The following is a 23,427-nucleotide window of genomic DNA, read 5'->3' as shown; positions in this document are numbered from 1 at the left end:
CTAAATTCAAATACTAATAATTCTCTCACACATTACGTTTTCATCTCCGTGTTTGGCTCTTTACACAAAACTCTCGGTCCACCTTTGTTGCCTGACAACAGCCTATTTACAGAGGACTTGCTTACACATCCACTGCAGCAAGAAAACCTTCACTAAACCCCACCATTGTCCTAAATGTCCTTAAGTCTGTATTCTCATAGTATCCTATGGGTTTCTCAATTTTTTAGTCACGTCCTGTTTTATATTTAAATGATCCATTTGTCCATCTCTCACACTAACAGTCTAAGCTGGGAAAGGCTGGATTGGATCTTACTTACATTTGTATCCCTAGTGCTTAGATCAATACCTGCAAATATTTCCTTTTTTTTTTTTTTTTTTTTAATCCATATGAACAGACTCCACTTTCTTCTGGTTGGTTATGTTCTAAGATCCTGTCACAGAACTTGGTCTTTTATCTCAAAAGTTGAAGGTTCCCATAGAGCCAGCTGCACAGTTCCCAGAACACTAACAACACCACAGCCAATTACCAGGAGTGGGCTGCCCTGAGTTGGTCTCCCAAAAGACAAAGTCCAGGGCTTGGAGAAGGAGCAGGAAAAGAACAATGGAAGCTGACCAATCCAGACTCCTATTTCTATTATTTCTTTTCACATGGCGACTGTCCCCAGAAGTTACTGCAGAAGTTCAGGAATCATCAGGTAAAAGAAAAAGCACTTGGGTGACCATATGGTGAAAGTGTTGTTAGGGGAAGGGAAGGGAACATGGGAATGCCCTGGGTACTTTTGCTCCAAACAAAGAACATTTCTAGGAAATGGAAAATGGATAAAGACCTGTGTTGCCCAGTGGAGAAAAGAGAAATCTAGGGTTGTCCTTCAGAGAGAAACCATAAGGTGGGGTCACCCTCCAAATGTTAGTCAAACAATAAGGCTTTGGGATAATGACAGTGCCCCTAGAGACCGTCATCTCTTTGGCCTTGGTATAGAGAGAAAAAGTAGAGATGCCCTCAGCATTTAGAACTCCTCCTCTCCCACACCTTCTGCTTCTCCCTCTCTTCCCTCTCTAGATGGTTCTGCTGCTTCTCAGAAACCCGTGTCACTCACAGATGTCCCAGCAACCATGGAATTCATTGCTGCTGCTGAGGTGGCCATCATTGGTTTCTTCCAGGTTTGTCCAGATACCCCATTTCTGTTCCCATAAAGAACCAGGAACTTTCTGGCCCAGAGCAGCCACAACAGTCACCTGCCAGCCAGATGATCCTGCACTAGAAGTCAAGGGGTCCAGAGTCTGTAGCCCTCAATCGAGACCTCTCAATTTCAAGACATTCCCCGCCTCTGAATTATGTCTTTCTCACACTTGCTTCAGGAGTTCTGAGGCTCCTTATAGGAGTGCTCTGAATCTGAAATCTGTATCGGGACTGCTGAGGCAGGAATCAGGGTAAATCCAGCTTCTATCATCAGGCAACACAGTAGCCAATGGTTAATCTCTGTCTAAAGCCTCACCAAATAGGGAGTCCCTCATCCTCCTATCTCTTCATTTGTTCTGAAATGTTGAGGAAGGATGACCTTTTGAATATTGAAGTCGTTAGCCGCCATCTTCCAGATTGGCTGGGCTAAGGAAGGCAGCCATCCATGAAAGGGCACCACTGCGGCATTTTTATCTTTCTTTGAAGGTAACATCTGGTTGTTCTCACAGATCAAGCCCCTGCTCTTATTGCAGACCTTCTTATCCATTTCCATTAATTAGTTACAACGCGCCATCACCCTGGCGATTCTGGGTACATGGCTGGAAATGGCTGCGATGAGATGCAAGTGGGGAGGAAGGCGGGGGAGCCCATTGCTCAGCAATGAGAAATCAGAGCTGGAGATCCCAACAGCCACCCTCGGGAAGGCAAAGAAAGTGGGAATGGAGGAATTTGCAATAACTTAAGCAGCCACCAGATGCCGTTGGTCATTTGATCCATGAGTAATTCCACACTAAGGAGAATTAAAAGGGGGAGAAGCCTAGATTAGCAATTGTTCATAGCCTCGAATGAACTCCATACACCATCTCCAAGGAGCAAGATACCAACTCCCTCTGCTTGACCCCAGAGGCAAGGTTAGTCAGTTTCTTTTCTTTTTTGCATTTCCCCTCCTTGAGGCCAGAAAGATGTCAGAAAAGGATATGCTCCCTCCTGTTCATTGCCTGTAGCTGCTCTGGCCAAAGTCCTGTGACAGCAGGGAAAATGATGCCAGCTTGTCATGGAAGGGCTGGAATCCTTACTCAGATGTGGCTTCCCTGCTCCCTCCTGCAGGCCTTTCTAGAGTTGGAACAACACAGGAACAGTATCTTCATGGGCACTATCTCAGGCTTAATGCAGGGAAAGAAAACCATCCTTCCACATCCTGCACAAACCTTTGTTAATAAAACTTCTAGGCTTCCATTTTCATTTCCTTTATGCTTTTTTTTTTTTTTTCCTTTTTGGCCCTTTGACAGCACCTATTTCTTATTTTTGCATTTCTTCTTCCCTCCACAAATTGTTCCCAAACTTTTGCCTCCTCGGGTGGTCAATGACAATGTAGGCAAACTCTGCAGGCGTGTATGATTTGTGGGCCCCTCTCTGCTAATAAACTACAAGCTTGATGATAAGGCCAGACAGGAGTTTCAGGCTGAGCTACAATTTTGTAGCTACCTCTTAGCCCAGTCAGCTTGGGAAATTCAACAATCCCACTGTGAATTGAACCTGCAGTCTTGGAGGTAAGTGCTGTTTCACCTGATACGAAATCAAGTCTATGATTTTTTTTTTATATGAGTGAGCACATTTATTCTCTATTTCTCTCCTCTCCAACATAATCCCTGTGGGGTTTTTTTTTCTTCTTGTTCTTAGGATTTAGAAATACCAGCAGTGTCCCTATTCCATAGTATGGTGCAAAACTTCCAAGACGTGTCCTTTGGAATCAGCACCGATTCTGAAGTTCTGGCCCACTACAACATCACTGGGAACACCATTTCCCTCTTTCGCCTGGTAAGTTGGGCGGGCTGCTGGAGCCTTCTTCCTGTTTTTCCTTAGGTTATGGATTCATGAATTTGTGAGCCTAGAAAGGGCTCTTTGCCTTTAACACTAATGAGGGTGCCAGGGACCAAGAAGTCAGGGACAATGATGACAAAGATGGCGGCGCCACTGAAGTTTCCCAAACAGGTGCTGTCATGAGATGGAAGGAGGACTGGACTGATTGTCAAGAGGTAGGATTGCAACATGGTTTTGTCACTGACCAGCCATGTGACTTGCACAAGTCACTTGACATTTTTTAGCTTCAATTCCTTCATCTGTAAAATAAAAGAGTTTGACCGTGTCATCTCTAAGGTCATCTTGAGCTCCAAAACTTTATATTTTTATATCCTTGGGAGTTCACTTACATTTACCAAACATGTATTAAACAACCACTGTGCCCTCTGCAAGATACTGAAAATAAAACATGTTAAATATGTTCTCTGCTCTCATGGGTCTTAAAATACAGTCGAGAATGTAAACATAGTTTACAAGTATCTACAATGCAAAGTTGTTAAAAGGATAAATGCAATGTAGGGATTCTGGCCAAAAAAAAAAAAAAAAAAAAATGATGAAGGAGACAACTGAACTGGGATTTAAAGGAAAGATAAAATCTGGACAAAGTAGAGGAGAATTCGTGTCCAAGGTGGGAATAACATCAAACTTAGGAAACAGTGATCAAGCCAGTTTCACTGGATCTTAGGGTAAGTGTTTAGAGAAAATAAATATAAGAAGTTTGATTGAAACCATATTATGGAGAAATTTGAATACCAGGTTAGTGGGTTTACATTTAACTTGGTTGGCACTGCAAAGCCCTTAAAGCCTTCAGATCTGGGAGTAACATGAACAGGAATGTGTTTCAGAAGATGATTTTGGCAGTGATGGCTAGGATGGATTGTTAAGAAAAACACAGGAGTAGAGAGGACTTTTGTTAGGCTGACAAAATCAACCATGTACTAAAGGTCTGGAGCAGAGAGGGGTCTGCAGTAGAGTGGGGACAAAAGAAAGTGAAGAAAAGGGGGAACTGGGTGGCTTAGTTGGTGAAGCACCTGCCTTAGGCTCAGGTCATGATCTCGGGTTCCTGGGATCAAGTCCCACATCAGGCTTCCTGCTCAGTGGGAAGTCAGCTTCTCCCTCCCCCTCTGTCCCTACTCCCTCCCCTCCTCCTGCCCCCTCTTCCTCCTCCTCCCTCCTTTTCCTCCCTTTACTCCCTCCTCCTTCCTCTTCTTACTCCTCCCTCCTGCTCATTAATGCACAAGCATGCGCGCATACTCTCTCTCTCTCAAATAAATAAATAAAATCATTTTTAAAAATTAAAAAAAAAAGAAGGCAGGTCCTGCTAATGGTTAAACATGAAATTTCTGGACAGGAGGCAAAGTTTAAAGCCAGGGCATGTAGGAATAGTGAGGGCATATACAAAATAAGGATTTCTGATGCTTTAGTTAGTTGTAAAATGTGTATTGTTGGTGGAATATTAAGATAAAGGTGTATAGAATCTACTGGAAATGCAAAATCGGGACAAAAGATAAAGTTATCAAGATTTCTGTGCAGTTCTTCCCCTTCTAGCTTCCATCCTATATATTTCAATTCTCATCCAAATCTCTTCTAAATGTATTTTATATTCAGTGCCTCCAATTTTCTTCAAGCTCTTAAATGCCCTGCTATCTGATCTATGCCCCACACTCCATTAAAACTGCTTTGTTCCAGGTGAGCATGGCTTCTTTATTTCCAAACCCAATGAACGCGCTTTAGGTCTTACTTATCTAAGTAAACATCTCTGCCATATTTGACATTGTTGACTATCTCTTTAACATTCTTTCTTTCCTTAACTCCCAGGAGCCTACTTCTGGTCTCTTCTTTTCTTAGTCTCCTTGAGACCTCTGCCTCAATGTACACTGCTTCCTGACCCCAGTGCTCTCCCCAGTCTGGATTATAGAATTCGTGTTCCATAGAAGCCCGAACTATTTTGTTTACTACTTCAATGACAGAACCTTAAAAAGGTGTCAGTCATGCAGCAGGTGACTATTGTTTGTTGAGTGAATCAATGAATGAATAAATGTGTTTTTCTTAGGGAATACAGTTCTTTTTGTTTGACTATTATGTGTCTGCTGAGGATCTGAAATGTTTTATCTCTAGCCTGGGACCTCTCTCATGATTCAAATGCTTGCTGTGTATAACTATTTGGGATATTTTCTTTCAGCGTTACAGCCCTAACATGGTCAAAACTGAATTTATCACCTGCACCTGCTGAGTTATGCTCTTTCCTTTAAAATACTTTTATGAATGGCTATGTTCATTTGGTCTAATTTTTGCCAGTTGTACCTCAAATCTAATTGAATCTATATTCCCCTTCACTCTTTCTACTTCATTCCTCATTTAGGCTCCTAGCATCTTTGACATAAACCATTTCAATAGCTTCTTAATTATCTCCCTTTGCTACTTCGTATCCAATTTCTAGATTGGTATCACAATGATGTATTTAAAATGCAAAGTGGACCACAACACTCCCTTCTTAAAAACTCTTCAATATTCTCCATTTCTTACAAGATAAAGCCAAGATATTTAATGGCATATATAGTCTTTTATGACCTGGCCTTTACCTGGTTCTAGTCCCTTTTCTAGCACATTCCCGTGGTAGGTTTTACCCTACCAGAGTGTGGTGATACAATTCCATGACTTCACACAGACTCCTGCGTAGAATGCCACCACCCTGAGTGCCACCACCCCAGTCACTTAGCTTCCAGCGGCGAACTCCTCAGATCCCGGTGAGTCAGTTGAGGCATTGCATCCTTCACGAAGCCTCCACGAATCTTCAAATCAGCCTACCTGTGCCTCTATACTTCCGTATCTCTATTTACATTTACCACTTTATAGCGCATGTTAGGTTTCTCCATGTCTGTCTCACCTAACAGTGACATTAGACCATGAGCTATCCAAGGGCAGGGACCACGACTTACTCACATTCGTACTCCAAAGCTCCACAATACGCCTCTGGTCATGAAGACACGCAGAAGGCTTGAGAAACTGACTCACCTCCCAAAGTCCATCTGAGTCCCTAATCCTTTGCCCACCTGGACGGTAGCTGCAGGTTGTTCTTTCCACCACTGTGAAATAGGATTAAACCAAGCTCTTTGGTGAAAAGCTTCAGTAAGGCAGGTATGGAAGGTTAGACTAATGCCTTTCATGTGACCGCTGAACCCCTGGGAGTAACCCTTCCATTGGAAAATGCTAATCAGCTGCACGTCTACAAGTTCTTCTTTTCCCAGTTTGTTGTTTATAAATCTCACAAAGGCCTGATTTAAAAGTCTTAGTACTAAAAATTTTTTTTAAATTAAAAAATTTAAATGAATAAATAAAGAAGTCTTCATGCTACCAAGATACACAAGTGGGGAAGAGAAACCAGTGCGGTTGCTTCCAATGTTTCTACCGGCTTTTCGATCTCTAATGGGTGCATTAGCCTGGCTTTCAGTGTATTCTTTATAAAGGCCTGTTGATGACTTCCCAGAGCTGTTACAGGTCTTTAGCAACAGTTTTTTGTTTCCCACTAGTGTCGGACCTACTCTGAATGAACTCCCGGGAACCCCGTGGATGAGATCATTGATGTACCATACCAAAACCAAACACACCGGCTCCTGCCCTACCCCACTGGCTTGTCTGGGAGAGGTTCAACCTATGCCATGCCAGCTTTCAGATAAACGTATCTTTCTCAGTTTACACTTTCAAAACTTTAGTCCGTATTCTAACAGAATTATTACTTAGGAGTTTCAGATGGCTTTTTCTTTTTCTTTTGTTTTTTTCAAGGAACATCAACCAAAACTATTTTTTAAATTGGGAAATGTGAGCCTGTTGCAAGTATCTTCATCTTAAATGTACAGTCCCTTCTGTATGTTTTGTTTCTTTGTTTTTAAAATTTTTTTTAAAGATTTTATTTATTTATTTGACAGACAGAGATCACAAGTAGGCAGAGAGGCAGGCAGAGTGAGAGGGGGAAGCAGGCTCCCTGCTGAGCAGAGAGCCAGATGCAGGGCTCAATTCCAGGACCCTGAGATCATGACCTGAGCCGAAGGCAGAGGCTTAACCCACTGAGCCACCCAGGCTTCCTGTTTCTTTGTTTTTAGTGCCTAACTTATGATAGCACTGTGCTAGGTGTTTTTCAGTGTTCTACCATTTAATTCTCAGAAGAATCCGATGAAATATTTATTATTATTCCTGCATTATCAGTAAGGACACTAAAGCTCCATATTCCGTATTCTTACAACTATGGAATAAACTGACGTCTGATTCATACCCAGCTTTGCTGTCTCCAAAACACGCCATTTCTCTGATACTGTAGTGACTTTCTGAAGTACTTAAGCCTGACAAAAACCTTTCTTTTTACTCCTAGATTCTATCAGCCTTGTTCTCCAGCCTATTTATTTAAACCTTCTCCTAAACCATTTCTCTATCCCCCCTGGAACTACTTAAACCCTAGGATTATTTCTCAGGATTTAATCTAGGCATTACATATTTTGGCAAAGAAATCTCAGGATGTAGACAGAGAATTTTCAATTGTAAGAACATATTTAGAGATAAACTGGAATCACAATAAGTGGAAAAACAGTAAGACTGTAATGAGTTGACATGACTAGATGCTTTGAACTGTTAGAGCAGGGGCACCTGGGTGGCTCAGTGGATTGAGCCTCTGCCTTCGGCTCAGGTCGTGATCTGAGAGTCCTGGGATCGAGACCCACATCGGGCTCTCTTCTTTGGTGGGGATCCTGCTTCCCCCGCCCCCTCTCTCTCTCTGCCTGCCTCTCTGCCTACTTGTGATCACTCTCTGTCAAATAAATAAATAAAATCTTCAAAAAAAAAAAAAGAAAGAAAGAAATGTCAGAGCAATACGAAGCCAGCAAATGCTATATTCATGGAACACATCACCCTCCAGAAATAGTGCGGGCCAACTGTATAAATGGGATCAGAAAGAATTTAAGTCAGTGAAACAATAATAAGTTGTGTATGACAACCTGTTTGGTGTGTATGACAGCTTGTCTTTTGTGAGTGTAACTGCAGGCAGACCCTCTACCCTGACAGCACGCTCATTGTTGCCTTAATGGAGATGTAATCCTGGGTTGAATAAACCATGAGCGTGTTCTAAAATGGAATCTCAGATATTATTTGAATGTTTATCCTGCTTTGGGTTTCCTCAATCACCTCTATTTTAAGAAATATAATTAGCCTAACTCTGACCCAGTGGGATAGTAATGGAAACACAGTGAAGGCATTCTTTCATTCCTTGGACAGTTATGTGCTGGGTTCCTATTATAAGAAATGCACCTTGCCAAACAAAGAGAATCAAAAGGAACTAGTGCATAAAAATAAGCTAATAAATGTAAGAAGTGAGATCTCTCAAATTATTAAGTATTTTTTCTCAAGTATACTTATTACCAAATATATGGTGAGCTAAGCAGTTTGTAAAAACAAACCCAGGAACATGAGGGTATTTGTTTCACAAATGATTTCTCAGTGCTATTCAAGACATTTAATACTATAACTATGGTGTAAACTAAGATGACTTTAATACATTTTATGAAAAACTGGGTTCTTAATTAGAGAAATACATAGGAATTCAGAGGAATATTGCTGAAGTACCAATGAACAGGAAAAACTAATCTGTTGTAATGATACGGTGTCTAAAACATAAAATAGCCCACTTCAAATACTCTTGGGAAAATTCAAAATTATATTTTAAGGTGGCAACCCCTCTGGTTTACTTTTTCTGTTTTTCCTCTGGTGCCTCTTTTCTTGGGGAGAGAAAGAATATGATATCTCAAGTAAAATTCTTTCCAAAAACTGGAAAAATATGTAAAAAAAAAAAATTTCCCCAGCCCTTGGTTTCAGGGTCGGATTTTCTGTCCAGTGCATTATGCAAATAATTCCCTTTACAGGAGGGAGATTTCCTGTTCAAATGTTGTTTCCAGGAACCCTACACACGAATGTTCCAGAGTTTATTAGTTTAAGACATGGTGAACTAATCCGCCATGTTTCGTTAAAAGAAGCGCTACAAACTGGAGAGACTTCAGAGGAGTGGTTTTTATTAAAACTCTTTGCTACTTAGAGAATGTTATCACCCCTTACCATCCTTGGCCTCCAATATACTGCATTCCTGAAGTCCAGAAACACCTGGAGTAGCGGGCACTTCCTGTTCTCCCTGTTCTGGGAAATGGTGAGGGACTGCCTGGAAAAGAGCAGAGAGGGAGGGGCTCCTGGCCACAGCACAGCTCGGTTAGCTGAGACGAGGCCACTAGGCCTGCAAGTTCTTAGACAAATAATCAGGAAGTATTTAGACACATGAAATATTAAAAAGGTCCCGGTTGGGATTATAATAATGATGATTTTGATGTTTGCAATTAGCAAAGCCTTAAGTGTGAAGGAGACATGCCAGCTGGCAAAGCAGCAGCAGAGAGACTGCTCATTCTCTTTCTCTCCTGACTCTTACTGACTTGAAGAGGAGGATGGGAGGGGAGGAGCTGGGCAAAGACTCCACTAGGAAGACTTTTCTCTTGTTTTGCTACTTCTGCCCCAAGCCTTCTGCTCAGAACTTTGTGAATATTAAAACAATTAAATATACGAAGGGGGTTCACATTTTTTTTAAAGATTTTATTTATTTATTTGACAGAGAGAGAGAGAGAGAGATCACAAGTAGGCAGGCAGAGTGAGAGGGGGAAGCAGGCTCCCTGCTGAGCAGAGAGCCCAGTGCGGGGCTTGATCCCAGGACCCTGAGATCATGACCTGAGCCGAAGGCAGAGGCTTAACCCACTGAGCCACCCAAGTGCCCTAGGAGTTCACATTTTAAAATATCCTATGGTTTTGACGATTTTTTCAAAATTTTTATTTTGAAATACATTTTTTTGCACCTCAACATTTATTTGTTTTATAACTTTGAGTTGAGAAGAACAGTCATAAAGTAATTACTCTTTTTTTAAGATTTTATTTATTTATTTGAGAGAGAGAGAGAGAGAGTACGAGCAGGGAGAAGGGCAGAGGAAGAGGGAGAAGCAGACTCCCTGATGAGCAGGGAGCCCGATGGCGGACTCCATCTCCGAACTCTGGGACAATGACCCATGCCAAAGGCAGAGGCTTAACTGACAAGTGCCCCAAAATAAAGTGATTAAATTGCTATTTGAGTGAGGGTGCCCGGGTGGCTCAGTTGGTTAAATGACTACCTTTGGCTCCAGTCATGATCCCAGAGTCCCGGGATCAAGTCCTGCACAGGACTCCCAGCTACTTGGGGAGACTTGGGGAGTCTGCTTCTCCCTTTGACCTTCTCCTCTCTCAAATAATTAATTCACAAATGTATTTTAAGAGAATGACTGGGTATATCAAGAATTAATATTGTTAACCACAGAGTGCATTGGGTTTCTTAAAGGTGCATATTGCTTTTAACTAACCTGGTGGGAGATCACCTTGAACAAAAGAAGAGAAAAACAGGCAATGGGAATAATCTTGGGAATGACAATAATGAACAATATCAGATTCCTACAGTTTAGTGACTTCAATTTATCTATGCCTGAATTCCCTCCTGCATAAACTATAATGAGACTTCCTCTGACTTTGCTGGGTAGACTGGGAGAAAAGTATCTTGGGGCCAAAAGGATGGTTCTAAGGGAAGATCAGATTGGGTAGGACCTATACTAGATAGCAGATGTAAGGGAAAGGGGTTGAGATGTCCAAGTGTTGGTGGCCCAATGATCTCAAACTATTTTAGGCAACAGAACCATTCAGGAACTAACATTTGTAGGCGTAATTGCTATGGGTGATAGAAGCATTATCTTGTGCCTTTATGCGCCTGAGTAGATTGGGGGAGGGGAATGGAAAACTCTGGAACAATGATGGACAATATGAAGTCTCATGTTTTAATATATCTGAATATGGTGGAAAGGTAGCTGTAAAATGCAAATATGGGATAATGGACTAGGTAACTAGGTAACCCTTCCACCAAAAACAATTTATCTTAAAAGCCAGGCAAGCGGAAAAGGGGGAAGTGGTTTTGGAGAACTAGCAAAAGAGAGAGAAATGTCTAGAGTAAGATCTAGAAAAGATGAAAACCCAAAAAGAAAGTCCTGCATTGGGACTGTTTTTTGTCTGGGGGGCTTTTCCTACCAATTCTTGAAGCAATCAAGAGGCTAAGAAGTTTATTAGTTTTTTGAGACCTTCAAGGAGCCAGAAAAGTAAATAGTGAAATCCAGAGCCCAGAAATGGAAGTAGGAGGTGGATTTAGTAAAACACCCTTTGCCTCACTTTGGACCCTAGAGAGCAGTACCCTAAAAACAAGGATGTACCATAAGTAGATCAGCACTCACAAGGTCTGCAATGGATTTAAATCATCTCAGTCCCTGAAATTGGATTAAGATAACCATATATTAATATATAAATTATAAATACCCATGCATACATGCGTGTATGCAGGCACACATATACCTCTACACATACATAATTATACATGTATCATATATACAATCTACCCTTAGCCATGCCATAGTATAATAGCTGAAAGTCAAAGAAAAAGAAAAAAATTTGAAATCAGAGAAGAAATTGCCCTCAGAGTAATCTCAAAGGGTAATACTATACTAAGTTTCACAGATAACTTCTTGGTAAAAAGAAAGGAATGCTACATATAAAGGATTATATGTAGCATTATATATTGCAAAAACTGAAAGAAAGTAACTGTCAACTTAGAATTCTACCTCCAGCAAAAATAGTCTTCAGAATTAAAGCTGGAATGATGATATTTTAAGCAACCAAACTGAAAGACTGTGCTACCCAAAAGATCTTACTCATACTAAAAGGCAAAACATCCCTGATGGAAGCTCAAAAGTGCAGAACGAAGTGAAGAGAAACTGAAATATAAGAATGTGCATGAATGCAAATGGTATACTGACTATATAACAATAATAATAACATCTTGTGAGATTTAGAATTAAAATGTGCAATAATAATCACCAGTAAGTCTTCAGTGTGGAGTCAGGGAATGGAGTTGGAAGGAGGAAACCTATATTAAAATGTTCTAATGTCTGCATTGTCCAAAAGGAGACAAAATTACCAGTTAAAGTTAGATTCAGATACCTAAAGAATGCATGTTGTATACTGTATGCTGGTGAAACTCAAGAGTGACTCTGGCATGTGTAACTTCTAAGCCAATCGAGGAAAAGAGGGAAAAATATAAAGTGCTCAATCAATTCCAAGTAGTCCAGAAATGAAAGGAAGTAGGATTTGGAACAGGCAGAACCAATAGGAAATGCTGATGGAATTAAATGTATGAGTGATTATATAAAAATAATGCAATCAAAAGGCAAAGCAGACTGGATTAAAAAATATAACTCTGTGCTTTTTACAAAGGACAGATCACTTTTAAACACAGGGACACATTTAAAATATATAGGTTAGCTTAAAAATAAAGGGATAAACCCTATGATCCAGCAATTGCACTACTAGGTATTTACACAAAAGATGCAAAAGTACAGACTCCAAGGGGTACGTGCACCTTAGTGTCTGTAGCAACATTATCAACAATAGCCAAACTATGGAGTGAGCCCAAGTGTCCAGGGCTGATAAATGGATAAAGAAGAGGTGGTATATATATATATATATATATATATATATATATCACAATGTGCTATTACTCAGTCATCAAAAAGACTGAAATCTTGTCATTTGCAATGATGTGGTTGGAGCCAAAGTGTATTATACTAAGTGAAATAAGTCGGTCAGAGAAAGACAATACCATATAATTTCACTCATATGTGGAATGTAAGAAACAAGACAGATGAACAGATGGGAAGGGGGGAAGAGAGAGAGAAAGAGAGAGAGGGAGAGAGAGAAACAAACCATATGAGACTTTTAAGGATAGAGAACAAACTGAGGGTTGATGGAGGGACCGTAGGTGGGAGGTGGGCTAAATGGATGATAGTGATTAAGAAGGTCACTTGTGATGAGCCCTGGGTATTAAATGTAAGTGATGAATCACTAAATTCTACTTCTGATATCCAATATTACACTGTATATTAACTAACAAGAATTTAAATAAAAATTAAAAAAAAATTCCTACCTAAATAAAAAAAAAGTGAAAGAATAGAGCTATACCATGCAAATACTTCCAAAAGAAAGCTGATTTAACATATTAATGTCAAACAAAGTAGTCTTTTAGGCAACAAGAGATAAAGAACGATGTTTTATAATGAAACATATTTCAGTTTGGCCAGAAGATGTAACAATTCTAAATTTGCATTCACCTAATACATGGCCTGAGAATATGTAAGCAGAAACTGACAGAATTATTTTTTTTTAATGGTTAAATTCACAATCAAAGTGGGAGATTTTAATACTACTCTCTTGATAGAATAAACTAGTTAAACATCTCAGTAAGAATATAGAAAATTTGAACTACAAAATTAACCAAGTGAGCTGCTAGTGTATACAGAATAGTATATTTGAAAGCTGCAGAATATACATAATTTTAAGGACACATATGACATATATAGAAGTTGACAAATGATAGAAATAAAATGTAGAAATTAAGCTAGAAATTAGTAACAAGATTAAATTAAGAAACATACTTCTAAATAGTCAGTAGTTTAGAGAAGTAAGAACAGGAATCGAAAAACATTTTGGACTGAACGATAAGAAATCTACACATAAAATTTATGGATGCATTTATAGCCCTGTAAGGGAGAAATGTGTAGATTTTAATGTATAGTTTAGAAAAGGAAGATGATAAAAATCAAGGCTCTAAGCATCTATTTTAAAGTGAGAAAAATGAGTTCCAGGTGGATTTCCTATCCATTGTGAAAGATAAAATAGTAATGTTTCTAGGAGATGATATTAGAGAATGTATTCATGACTCTGGTGTAGTCAAAGATTTTTAAATAAAACAAAACAAAAACACACACCAGCTATAAGGGAAGTGATTGATAGCTTCAACTACATTGAAACCACCTTCTGTTTATGAGCAATAACATAAATTCCCAGTGAGGGAAGATAATGCAATGTAGAAGCAACAAAGGGCCCATATATAAAATATGTTTTTAAAAAATCTTCAAACCAGCAAGAAAAAGAGAGACACTCAATAGAAAAACAGGCAAGTGATTTGTATAGACACTTCATAAAAGAGAATATACAAGTGGTTATCCAGGGAAATACAATTAAAACCACAATAAGAGACACCTGGGTGGTTCAGTCAGTTAAGTGTCTGCCTTTGGCTCAGGTCATGATCCCAAGGGTCCTGGGATCGAGCCCCAAATTGGGCTGCGTGCTCAGCCAGGAGTCTGCTTCTCCCTCTGTTTCTGCCCCTTCTCCCCACTCATGCTCTCTCTCTTGCTTGTTCTCACTCTCTCAAATAAATAAATAAAATCTTTAAAAAACACACACACAATAAGACACCACCCCATATTGACCAAAATGAATGCAATTAGAAAAGCTGATTATAGCAAATGTTGGCAAGGTTGTGGAGGAATGGGAGCTTTCAAGCAATATAGGTGCAAGCATAAATTATTATCTACTTGAGAAAACAGTTTGGCATTTTTGGTTAGTTGAAAATACAAATGCCCTCTAATCAAAAATCCCAGTCCAAGGTGTAGGGTCAACAGATATTTACCATGAACAAGAGTGTTCACTGAAGTATTATTTCAATAATCAGAAACTGGAAACAGCCTAAATATCCATCAGTAGTAAATGAATAAATAAATATTGCATATTTATACAATGGGACGTTATATAGTAAGGAAAATGAACGAACTTCAGATGCATGCAGGCACACGGATGACTCCTAAACAAAATGTTAAACAAAGAAATGAGGTACACATACCAAAAACACACTGTTTGTTTCCACTTACATAAACTTTAATAAAGAAAACTGAACCATAGGATCAAAAGATGCATCTTGGGACGCCTGGGTGGCTCAGTTGGTTAAGCCGCTGCCTTCGGCTCAGGTCGTGATCCCAGGGTCCTGGGATCGAGTCCCGAGTCGGGCTCCTTGTTCAGCAGGGAGCCTGCTTCTCTCGCTGCCTCTGCCTGCCTCTCTGCCTGCTTGTGTGTACTCTCTCTCTGACAAATAAATAAATAAAATCTTTAAAAAAAAAAAAAAGATGCATCTTTAAGTGGCAAAGCTATGAAGGGAGGATTGAAAATGGTCCCCATAAAAGTCAAGAAATGGTCATTTTGGCAAAAAAAAGAGAGAGAGAGAACGCAAGCGAGAGATTATGGTTTAGAAGGGAAGACAGAGGCATCAGGGATTCTGGCAATATTCTATCTCTTTACCCAAGTGGTGGTCCCACATTGTTTGCCCTATAATGATTTTTACAACCTGATTTTTTTATATTTTCCATTTTGTGTTTTTTTCTTTATGTGTGTATTATTTCACATTAAAAGGATATATGCATACATACCTCTATGCATGCATACATAAAATCTGATTATACAAGCGGATTCCTCTTGCCTTCCGGTTAGACTTTAATCTATTTACTTCAGCTTCAAGGCCGGAAGTTTGCCCCAGCTACCCCACTAACCTTGTCTCTCTCCTACTCACACTTAACATCTACTGTTACAGTCACAGCAAACTAACTGCAGCTTCCAGAACATGGCAGCTCGCATCTTTCTGCCTTTTGCAAATAGTGTTTTTTAATTTACAATTCCCTCCCCATCCTCACTCACCTGACTTTTCAAGAGTTGCTTCTTCCTGGAAGTTTTCTTCTCTTCCTGTAGGTGACATATGGGCCTGCAATTCCCTTGTGATGATACTTCTGTTCACTTCTTTGATTCCCACAGGACAGTGTTCTTTGAAAGCAGAGAATATTTCGAATGTACCTTTATGTCTTTTGAGCCTTAGTCAGTGCCTGACATGTGATAGATGGTCCAGAAATATTTACCAACGAATGAATAAAAACAGCAGTGACAATTTTATCCTTTCTGTGTTACCCAGGTGGATAACAAAAAACTGGATTTAGAGAGCAAAGACATTGAAAGCATTGATGCCACCAAATTAAGCCGTTTCATTGAGATCAACAGCCTCCACTTGGTGACAGAGTACAACCCTGTGGTAAGCAATAGCACTTGTCTCCAGACCCTTAAGTTCCTGTGTCAGAGAGGGTACTTGTCTCCATAGTAGAGATCCCTTCCTCCAGGAGTTCTAATCCTTTGACCAGTAGCTGCCATTATTGTCATTTATGTTGCTATCCTTACTACTACCCTTTATGCTTGACAGAGTTGTCCCTATTCAAAAAAGAAAAAAACGGGGTTAAAAAACTTTAATACCCATCAGGGGGTGCCTGGATGTCTCACTTGGTTGGATATCCAGGTCTTGGTTTCCGCTGAGATTGTGATCTCATGGGTTATGGGATTGAGCCCCCACATCTGGCTCTGAGCTCAGCATGGAGTCTGCTTGGGATTCTCTCTCCCTCCCACATATGCTCGCTCTCTCTCACTGTCTCTCTCTCTCTGAAATAAGCAAATAAGTCTTTTGGAAGGAAGGAAGGAAGGAAGGAAGGAAGGAAGGAAAGAAGGAAGGAAGGACGGACAGACCCTTAAATACCCATCAGACGGCTAGTAAGAAAGAGAGCCAGAATGCAAAGTCAAGATGACCGATTCAAAAACTTCTGAGTTTTGCTGCCTGAGAGGGCTCACTAAAGGCAACTCATCCAAGCAATCCTCTAGACCACACTTTTCAACAAAAATCGCAATCTCTGAAGGTCCACGTTTTTCCAAAAGCATTCAAGACCAATGCTTTGGCAAAATACAATGAAAGTAAATTAATAGGCAAAATATTAAAAAATAAGGCCCACTGATCACATATTTGGATGCCACAGCAATGTAACATTCTATAAAAACTTTTACAACCTTCCCCTACCTGCTAGTGGGCCAGTAACTAACAGCTCCCGGTCTGGTACCTCCTGCGCATGCCTAGACCCTCCCCGCGGTTGGCTTTCTCTCTAGGTTTGTCTTCTTCCGGTGTTGCACGCTGCATGCAAACCGGGCGAAGGTGAGGATCCACCTGTTCTGATCATCTTCTGCTCTTCTAACGCTCTACAGCCTCTACAGGTACCTTCTATGCCCGGTCTTTTACATTCCCTGAGGCAGATCGTAAAGTGATAGAATATTAATTTCCACTGACTTCCTCAGTTCAGAAAGGCTGTGCCTTCTCTACCAACACGACTTGAGAATGCACGTCTTGAGGTTTAGAACTCCCAAAGCCATTTCACACCCATTTTCTCGTTTAATCTTCACGTTGCCATTTTGAGGTGGGAGAGAGAAAACGATTATGCCCGTTTTATAGAGGAGCACATTTAAGATCCAAGTGACGTGTCTGGGATCCTATAGTAAGCAGGAAAGGCACCGTGGAAGGCAGGAGGTTTACCTGATGCATTAGTTCCTATTGTCTATTTCCATTTTCCAGGAGAACAAAACAGGGTTCAGAAAAGTGGCCTAACTTCCTCAGGGCCATATGACTAGCTGTTCAACTTCAGACACAGCCCTTTGCACTTGTCCCTGCTTTTTTTAATGACTCGTCTGTCTGGCTGAATCCTGTGGTTTTTCCTTTGCCCCACACAGCCTTCAATAGGAAACACCCCTTTTCCTGTTGACTAAATTCCTGTCCACCTCTCACACCACATTTGTCTTCATGGAGTGGTGACTCCATTTCCACTTTTGCTAAGATTCCAAACACATGCACCCCAGGAGTGTTGGCAGCAACAATCAAACAGTCATTTTTCTCCTAGACTGTCATCATTCTCAAGATTGTGTCTGTAGAGGTCAGAGTCCCTGGGTTTATGGCCCCAGGGTCCTGAAATTCTGCACACGAATAAAGATAGGGGCGAGGATTGACCTTCCTGAGTTCTTAGGACTGGGCTGTCTCGTCTCCTACAAAATACTGACACTGTTTTTAAAATCCACATTAGTAGTGAAGGCAAATCACATCAAGAAGAAATTAGGTAAGAATTTCTTTAGAGAAGCAAGTCCAACTTTTACTGTGACATTTTCATTTCCCAAAAATGATATTTTTCTCATTAGGAGACCTGCCCCCACTACTACAGCTATTTCTTACCTGCTGCTGATGCAGAGGTTTGCACAGTGACAATGAGAAGGCAGAATTCATGACCGTGTATTAGGCTGGCTCTATGCTATTTTTTTAAATTTAGTTGAAGGGGGCAGGAGCAGAGAGAGAGAGACTTAAGCAGACACTGCACTGAGCATGGAGCCCAATGCAGGGCTTGATCTCACAATCCTGAGATCACAATGTGAGTTAAAACAAAGAGTCAAAAACTCAACTGACTGTGTCCCCCAGGCACCCCCACCCCCAGCTGTATACTTTGAATGCACACACTCAATACTTGGTTTCAGGGTGAAAAATTAGACTGTGTCTATTAAGATTAAATTACTCACTTCTGATTAAAAATTTAATTTAATTTAATTTAAAATTTAAAATTTTAAAAAAATTTTAAAAATTAAATTAAAATTAAATACCTTCTGCTAAGACAGCTGTACCTTTTGACTCCTTAGCTTTGATTTCTTGAATCCCCAAAAATATCCTCCGTCTCTGCCATGGGAGGACAGATGCATACCTTACATTTTAGTAGCAGGACTTAGTAAAACAAGAGATGGCTGTTTAACATCCAGTCTCCCAAATTTAAAATCTAAGAACTGGCTTTGAACTCCAGGAGAAACTTTTGGGAAAGAACTCATTGAACCCTCCTTGCCTACAGGTTGGCCAGTAGAGCTGGATCACTACAGAGCAGGGTGCAGCTTCCAGAAGTCTACCTAGCTGCGGCCCTTCCCATCATCCTGGAACTCTGCTTTGATGGTTCATTAATCTTCTGCACTCTCCCTCTTCCCGTACACATGCTAGTTTTACAGCAGCACTTTCTGCATTTAGGAGGGAGAAGTGGGGAGGGATGGGATTTGTTTAAAACAGAGACACAAGGAACAAGCCAGTGCCATTGTTTCACACTCTCTGCTCTCCTCATCCTGGCTCACAGCTGTCCTGCTCCCTTTCATCACCAACATCTTCAGAGGAAATCACCCTCTCTCATCAGCAAATAAAGGGCCAATGCTTCTGGTCTTCTGAAGGGCTTATCTTATTGCCAAGGTTTGAGGTAGATGGCTTCCGGTGGAGTCGGTTTAGATGGAGTGTTGCAATGAGCTATGCATAAGGCATATCCTGATGGTCAAGAGCCTGGACTCTGGAGCCAGACTGCCTGGTGTGACTCCCAGGCTGCCACTTACGTGACTTTGGGAGAGTTTGTGCCTCAGTTTCCTCTTTGATAAACCTGAAACTTTGAGGATTCCATTAGTTACATATAAAGACCCAGAAACAGTGCCCAGCACTTGATAAGCATTCAAAGGTGTATGTGACTGCTCTTGGAAGAGGAAGAGGGACTGATAAAAGTAACCGAAGTGTGACATGGTATGTTCATTGCCAATTGACATATAACAGATTGCCTCCAAATGTATCAGTTTAGAACAGTAAAAATTGATACTCTCCCACAGTTTCCGTGGGTTAGCAATTTGGGAGTGGCTAGGTTAGGGGCTTCTGATATTGAGTTTCCTGCCATCCTGGGTCAGAGAGGCAGTTATCTGCAGGTTTGACGGGAGCCAGGCAATCCGCTTCCAGAGGCTGGTAAGTTAGAGCTGGCTGTCAGTGGGAGGTCTTAGCATTGTGCTGTCTGAGTCTCTTTGCAAAACTGCTTGATGTCTCATACTGGGACTGGCTTTCCCCAGAGTGAGTTACAGAAGAGAGAATAAGCAGAATAAGGCGGAAGCCCCTACGTCTCGTATGACTTAACCTTGGAAGTCACACTCCATCATTTCTGCAATATCCCAGTGGTTACTCCGCTCAACCTTACCAGCGTGAGCAGTAGGGAGCTACACAGTGGCATGAGAGCCAGAGGCTGAGACCTTCTGATGGCCAAGTTGGAGGCCAGTTACCATTTGTGTTATGGGTGGACAGCTCTCATTCATATTTCTGCCTACTAATGTTTTAGTATGGGTTTAGTCATGGGTTGCTACTAATGATTTTTTTCCCTTTGTCTCTTTCATTCTACTATAATACACTTCAATTTTCCAGACAGCAATTGGTCTATTTAATAGCATGATCCAGATTCATCTTCTACTGTTGATGAACAAGGCCTCCCCAGAGTATGAAGAAACCCTGCACAGATACCAGAAGGCCGCCAAGCTCTTCCAGGGAAAGGTAAGTCTGAGATGGGAGATACCCTTCTAAGTACCAGGACAGAGGACGCTGAAAAAGGGGAGAAGGGTCCAGGGAGATTAGGTAAATAAGGAAAGTGAGTATGGTTAAGAGATAACAAAGTAAGTATGGGGACATAATGAATCACACTACTCTGACTTAAAATTAAGGGTCTATTTTACACTGTTAAAGACCTATATAACCATATTTTCCCTTGGTGGGTAGTCTACTTTTTTTCCTGCATTGAGAAGTGAAGAGAAAAATAGAGATCCATAGAGGCTGAAAATAAAAATCCCCTATTGGTCACAATGTATTTATTCTTTGCCATAACCTCTTAAAGTTTCAGACTCAGGACTTATTTCTCAGGTAAAGCACCTATCACGTACCTGGTGTCTACTAGATATCCAATAAATATTTAGTTCTGTTCCTTCTCTACCTTGTGCAGCTCTATTTGGTATCACTGAAATAATAAATCTTCAACCACCTCAAAGCTACTTCATTAAACTGGAACTTTTCAATGTTGATAAGTGTCTGGTAGTAACATAAGCTGGCTTTCAGGTGACTGTTTCTCTAACACTGGAAGTTTTCAGTGTTTCTGAATGTAAATGATCCTCTAACAACATTCTAAAGGTTTCTATTTTGGGTAGAAGGTTTGATTTAATTATGTCAAATAGTTGACATTTATCAGGCATTTACCAAATGCTGAAAACCGTGCTGGACATATTAAATGGATCCTCTCATTTAATCTCCCCTAACAAAAGCCTGTTTTGCCAGTGAGAATACTGAGTCTCAGAGAGGCTGAGTAACATGCCAAAGTCACACAGCTAGAGAGTATCAGAAGTGAAATTTAAAATGTATTATCTGCTTCTAACCATTAGACTATACTTGCATATTTAGCTAATCACTAAAGCTGTTTCCAATTCTGTGTTCTTAAAATTAAATAAACCTGATCTAAGGGATAAACCACCAAAGCAGAGAAACTCATTAAAGAAGAAGAAACTCATTAAATTATAGGGCACAGACTACAAGTTCAATCAGTGTAAACAGCAACAATTATGAGGTGTCTCTTTCTCCTCTGGACCTCAGATAGATTTTGTTTTCCCCCTTTCAAACCTCTCCAACTGCAGATTCTTTTTATTCTGGTGGACAGTGGTGTGAAGGCCAATGGGAAGGTGATCTCATTTTTCAAACTAAATGAGTCTCAACTGCCCGCTTTGGCAATTTACCGGACTCTGGATGAGGCATGGGATACACTGGCCATTACAGAACTTTCTGTGGAGCATGTGCAAAACTTTTGTGATGGATTCCTCAAAGGGAAACAGCTGGTAAGTGGAGACTTCAGGTACAGCAAGCTGAGTTTTCCTCTCTGTGTCCTCTTATTTCCGGTTAAGTAAAAAGTCTTTGAGCTTTACTGGTTTTGATTAAGAGCAACAGTACATGGGGATATACGGCGGAGAGGATCGGGATGCTTGCCAGGGTAGAGTCATGAGAACAGAACTACACATGCATCTTTGAAAACATCTCGCATATTCAAAGGAGCTAAATTTGGGATTTTACCATTCTGTTGACATTATTAATGGGAAACAACCCAAATTCCTATATACTAGAGTTCATGAGATAAAAATTAAGGATGGATTTAGGACTTCCAGGAGTCATTAAATAGCTCAGTTTGCTAATCTCGGAGCTCAAAACCAAGCGTGGGTTCCAAATCTAAGTAACAGTGTCATGATGTTTTTCAGAGAGAAAATCATTCATCAGAAGAAAAGACTCCAAAGGTGGAACTCTGATCTCTCCCTGATACTTCCGCATACTACCAAGTATTTACATGAAATTAAAAAAAGGCAACTCGAACCTCAGAGACACGAAACAACAGGATCGCCAAGCCTTATACACACACATATGCACAAACACACAGCTCTCTGTTTTTTTTCCTTAAAAATCTCATTTACTCTCCTTATCCTTTCTTTTAAATTGTCTACACTCTCTCACTACCCATCCAGTCTTCTTCTACGCATTCACACTGTGTAGTCCCATATGCCGCGGCACACACACCACTGAATGGCACCTTTTACAGAACTCCTGTGATACCTCTTTGAAGGGGAGACATTTCTGGAGAAGGTTTTTCTGATTTGTCATTTCCTATTGAATCTGCACACTGCACAGGTCTTATATGCACCATAGATTCTGTCCTTTTATGGTTAGTAACTGGTAGAAAACTCTCTTCCTAAGCACATGTCCCTTTTTAACTCAGGGCCAGGAACAAAAGGACGGTTTTAAACACCTTTCTGGAATTGTCTTTTTGCCAGAGTCAAATGATGTTTCCAAGTCTCCAAACTCAGCAGAAACAGGCTATGTAAAAAAATCCTATGCTTGTTTAGCGTTCCTAACTCCCATGTAAATCAACAATCGCCCAGTAAATAAAAAGCAATAATGTTATAGGAAAAGACTGGCATCTCTTTGCAGGCTGAACCTTTGGTAAATACCCAGCTGCCCAATTAAGCAGAAGGTACCTCCCCCTTTGGTGCCCACTGTTTAGTGTCCGGCCACGAGCCACTAATGTGTTATTGTTAACTCCGTGGGTGGGATGGGATGTGGGTAGAGACCATCCTGCGTGAGGATTGGTATAAATGTGGCAAAGAGCTGGGTATCAACTTAGGTCAAAGGTTGGGGGACTAGGTAAGGAGGGGGCCACTTGGTGCTGGGGCCGGATGGGGCTAAGGGTGGATTATTGCAGGTGGGGAGTGCAGGGCAGCCTATGTGAAGGACAGGGAGAGTCTGGCCAGCGTCTCTGGCCCCCAGGCTGTTACTGTCAACACACAGACACTACATTGTTGCCAGGAGGGCCTTGGCTCTGAAGGAAAGAGCCTAAGTGCTGAAGAGCTGAAAAAAACAGTGTATACCTAAGGACTGGTCCAAGGGACGAACAGGGAGTGAAAGACTTAGTTGTTTCTTTCTGCGGGGAAAACTCCACAGCCTCTGAGCTGGGAGTGGGCAGCTGGCAGAGGCTGTAAAGCAGGAGTGCATGACACACCTCTCAGCAACATGAGACTGGTGCACTGTGGGGAGGCCATCCAGCCCATCTTCGGGGCTGCAGGAAACCACCCAGTCTCTCGCTGGAGGCTACAAAGTAGTCCTAGGGTGGGCACATCCCAGAAGCCTCCCTTTGATCCTGTGAACCAGTACTCTTGACATT

At 40.9% G+C, this 23,427-nt stretch overlaps 1 protein-coding gene across 1 annotated transcript; it reads left to right on the top strand.

Moving 5' to 3' along the window:
* Window positions 1-538: 538 nt before the first annotated feature.
* ERP27 (endoplasmic reticulum protein 27) lies at window positions 539-22,021 on the top strand (the record flags this gene model as incomplete). Its single annotated transcript, XM_080812466.1, has 7 exons — window positions 539-695; window positions 1,061-1,161; window positions 2,861-2,998; window positions 15,975-16,091; window positions 20,112-20,237; window positions 21,362-21,559; window positions 21,974-22,021. Exons 1-7 carry the CDS (start codon window positions 602-604, stop codon window positions 22,019-22,021), a joined length of 822 nt encoding a protein of 273 aa, XP_080668592.1. The 5' UTR covers window positions 539-601.
* Window positions 22,022-23,427: the final 1,406 nt, after the last annotated feature.

Source organism: Martes martes (genome assembly GCF_963455335.1).
Source record: "Martes martes genome assembly, chromosome: 8".
Taxonomy (NCBI): Eukaryota; Metazoa; Chordata; class Mammalia; order Carnivora; family Mustelidae; genus Martes; species Martes martes.
This window is presented reverse-complemented; position numbering and strand designations above follow the sequence as displayed.